Consider the following 4,665-nt stretch of genomic DNA (forward strand, 5'->3'; position numbering starts at 1 on the left):
ATTATGTACAAGCATATAATATAGGAATCAATCTGCCGCAACAGCACAGATGTGCTGCTGCAAAACAGACATGCCTGCTATATTATAAACTAATCAACTTCAGACATCAAGCACAAGAGATGAAGTTACTTTCTCACAGTTGGTTCTTATTATCAGGGTCATGATTTTAAGCACAACCCGGTATTTTAGAAATTGCAACCTAAAGAGCCTAAGACAGATCATGCATCTTGAAGCAGAGAAAAGAAAACTGACTCAAGAAGCTCTGATGCTTAAAGCTATGAAAACGGCCAATATTTGTACATATAATGTCTATTGATAATCAAAAAAGTCCTTGCCCCATAGCAAAGAAAGCTAATGTAGGTTTATTAACATATTGAGTATGATTCCTCAACAAGCTAACTTTACTATTCTGCACACTTCCAAATTGGTTGCTGAGCTAAGAATCTCATTATTGGGCTATGCAATACTTTAACCTCAAATTCATTCATGGTAAGAAAACCATACAAAGTGCACCCACAAAGGCTACATTACAAAAGGCGATTGACTGCATATAAGTTAGATAGATATAAAGCACATTACATCAAAGCTAAACATTTGCATAGTTCATTATAACAACTAAGTATTTCAACACAAGACCCATTGGTTAGCAGCAACAACAACATCAACAAGTGGACAACATAAACACAGAACAGGAGATTATCCATTACTTGTTCTGATTATTACCACGTTTACCATCTTCCTCAACAATTACATTGATCTTCTTGTACCTGAAATCCGCAGGACGAATCTGATACTCTGCAGGGAACACCGTGTCCCTATTTACAAAAATGGACCATACAGACAGTATCAGAAAGGCCATCAATGCTGCGCAACCTGTTCCAAAAATCACCCCAGCAAAAACTTTCAAAGGACAGATACTCCTTTTGTGCTCTCTAAGCCTCTCAGCGTGCTCATCAACATAACCTCGCGGATCTGCCGGTAACGAATGCATCCAATAAGGAGCACTCCTCAACCTAAAGTTCCACGAAAAAACACTGCTAGTTTGCTCTGAAAGGCCATTGCTTGAAAATATACCCACATAAACATCTTCATTTCCCCACATTTTCAACAAATCAATGTGATATGCAAGAACTGGACTATAAGGCCTGCTATCACCAAATTTACTCAACCTAACCTCAATTCTTTTGGAGCTCAAATCATAATCTATCCAAGCTTTAAGCTTCTCACCGTTGTTTAGCACCAAATTTAGGGACGACACATTACCAACACTCACAGAAACAAGACTATTAACGTCAACACCCACATGATTTGCATTCACATCTCCCACATTGTCATCCATTTTTGTGTCAAATTCAATACCCAGATACTTTTTCTCACTTGAAACCCCAAATGGACCTTGACCCACAAATTTAAATGCAGAGTGATAGGGAAATATAACAAAAGCGAGACCATCACCGTTACCGTTACCGCCGCGAGCAGCAGTGATGGAAAATGAGAAGTCGGTAGAAAATGACGTTGTTTTGGAGCGAGTTGGGTCAAGAAACTTGAAGGGGTTGTTGTAGAGTAAAAGACCGGAGCTTGACGGCAACGGGGTAAGAAGCTGGACGTGAGAGTGGTCAGCGACGAACTTGGCGTCGCCGAGAAGGGCAATTTCAGGATCGAAATTGGGGCTGTTTGTTAGGGTTTGATTTTGGATTTGGGACTGGCATGAGATGGGAGTTACAATTAGGGTTAATAATTGAAAAATTGTAATTGTGAGGTACAGCGATAATGTGAAGCTTTTGTTTTGAAGTGGAAATGAAGCCATGCCCATGACTTTGCAGAATCAGAATTTAGGGCTCAAATCTAAATCAACGACTTCAAAGGCAGGGCTTTGATATCCGCATTCACAAGATTTGGCTCCAAATTCCGAGCTTGCTTGGTATTATAGCCATTATCTTCTTTTCCCCCTTTTTGGTAATTATAATTTTATTTTTCTTTCTGAAAAATCATTATCTTTTAATTTTTTATTTAATTAAAATAATATGTTTCAATTTAGACTTTATAAGTTTTTTTTTTAAAACAATAATAATTTGACTTTAGAGTTAACACAATGGCTTAAATATTTTCTTTTCTTTTTTTAAATTTTTAATCATTTAAAAAGAGGATGATATTTATTTATTTATAGGATTATATTATCAAATGATGATGATGATGATGATGATGATGATGATAATAATAATATTTAATTTATCTCTCAAAAGTGTAAAAACATCAGTTTACTCCCACTTACTGTTAAGAAAATAAAAAAAAATTATCAATGTGTTCTTATCTATCATCATCTCTGAACGAAAATAAAGAATAAATTGAAATTTTCATACTTTTGGAATAAATTAAAAATTATTATTCTATCTAGATGAATTAAAATTTACTGTAAGCATAGACTTCTTTAGCATTAACCTTGTTCAAAGTTTCGTTTAGTTTGTGTGGCTAGAGTTGGTAAAATGGGTCATCGGATTGTGTTTATGTCGTGTCAAATTTAGGTCAACACAAACACAACTTATTTAATAATTATGTTAAAATATTGAAATCTAAATCCGACATAAAAAATAAATGGATTACTTAATAACCCGCTTAATTTCTATATATTTAATAAAATTTATGTTAAACACACACAAAGATATATAATTTATTGATATTATAAATTATACATATCTACCAAAATATTATACATTTTATACTATTAAAGTTTTAATTATATATGTAAATAGTATAATATATCAATATTATAAAATATACATGTCTAGTTGTCTACTAACATTTTACATATTTATAATATTGGAGTTTTAAATCTAAATAAAATTTTATAAATGCAATATTGTATATATGTTCATCTTTTAAAAAAAATATAAATAGAGAATCATGTCTAATATTTGAGTTTTAATGACAAGAACATATAAATTATTTTAGAATAAAAAATATAATCATATCATTGATCGTGTAAATAGATTAAGAATTTTAACTCTAACATGACAAGGAAAAAAATCATATGGACCAGACCCAAACCATTTAATAATCGTATCAAATTTGACAACTCATATACATTTATTCGTGCCGTATTCGTGTCTAGTAATCAGAACGTGTTAAATTTTACCAGCTCTATGTGTGGCTTGACAATCTATCTTTTCAAGTATAGCTTGGCAATCTATCTTTTCAAGTGTTTGTATGAGCTTATGAATTTTGTGTGTTTAGGGGGGAAAACACACAAAGATTTGTCTTTTTTTCCTTTTTTTTTTCCAATTAAAATGATTATATTGATTGGTGCTGTATTTTAGATTATTTACTATAGTTTATATGAGCCTACAATTTTTTTTTTTTTTGTTTTTGAGCTTTTGAATCTTTGTTTATTCTGATGGTTTTATTTCACATGGCTGCATAATTTTTTTTTCTAATTTTATTTTAAGTACTGTTTATTGTCTATTGTTGAATTTTTGCATTGTAGTGAGACGATAACATGACATGATTATGCACTACATAATCTGCGAAATGTGTGTGTCAATTTTCGTTGGTTATATATTTGAGTTTCTCTTATTATTATTACTGAACATCAAATAGATGATTTTTATTTTGTTTATTTATGGCTATCAATTATGATCTTTATGGCGGAATGGATGGATGTAGATATTTGGACATGTTTTGGATGCAAATGTTTTATACTTGACTCTTTTATTCTTTATCTTTTAGGTTGTAAAATATAATTATGTACAAATGAACTACTGATATTTGTAACAAATTTAATTGTAGTACGGACTTTTATTTTGTTAAATGCTAATTAGCACTACTTATATTATTTTATTTTTGTATTTTTTAATCTTTTTAAAATTTAATAAATAATGAGAGTGATTTTTGAAAATATATTATTGCTATATGAAATTTGATTTCATTTTGATTAAAATAATAATAATAAAAGATAAATATATAAGTAAATTGAAACAAATTATTTTACAAATGTTTGATAGTTTTCTATATTTTAGACAAATAACTAAACACAAATTTATTGCTTTCATTTTCATAAACTATTTTAAAATCAAACTACCAAACAAATTTTAATTTTAAAAAATTTACATTAAAAATTCATTCTCCTTCTTTAAAATAAAGGTCAAAACACTAATTAAAAATATTACCAACTTGTGCCTTCAATTTTTTTTTTTTTAAGCTTTCGGGCTTTGTGAGGATATCTAGAAAGTTAATTTTGGTGGGGTTCAAAGAAGAACAAGCACATGATACATTGGGTACGATATGAGTTTGACATATCTTTTCAAATAAAGTTTATTTAAATATAGTTTTTGTTAGTACTTTTATAAGAAGAAATTTTATCAAAAAAATTTGAGTTGTTTGATTGTCGATAACAATTTTTATTAAAAATTGTCAAAGTACTTTAATATGCAAATGTTTTAAAGATATTTTATGAAAGGAACAAAATAAAATTATTAAATAAGTAAACAATATTTTAGATATTTTAATACTTTAAATAAATTTTGAAACTTAAACTTCAAAATAGTTTTTTTAATTTTTAAAAACTCTCCTGAAAAAACAAACAATTAATAATATATAAAAAAAGAGTTTTGGAATTAAACAAGCTTTCTTCATTCTAGACGCATGGGACCTGAATATACACAAGCTTTC

At 29.4% G+C, this 4,665-nt stretch overlaps 1 protein-coding gene across 1 annotated transcript; it reads right to left on the reverse strand.

Annotated features, from left to right (window-relative positions):
* Positions 1-464: 464 nt before the first annotated feature.
* LOC18043557 (L-type lectin-domain containing receptor kinase VIII.1) lies at positions 465-1,915 on the reverse strand. The gene has a single exon (XM_006435504.2). It carries the CDS (start codon positions 1,811-1,813, stop codon positions 704-706), a length of 1,110 nt encoding a protein of 369 aa, XP_006435567.1. The 5' UTR covers positions 1,814-1,915; the 3' UTR covers positions 465-703.
* Positions 1,916-4,665: the final 2,750 nt, after the last annotated feature.

Source organism: Citrus clementina, unplaced genomic scaffold (genome assembly GCF_000493195.1).
Source record: "Citrus clementina cultivar Clemenules unplaced genomic scaffold, Citrus_clementina_v1.0 scaffold_4, whole genome shotgun sequence".
NCBI lineage: Eukaryota > Viridiplantae > Streptophyta > Magnoliopsida > Sapindales > Rutaceae > Citrus > Citrus x clementina.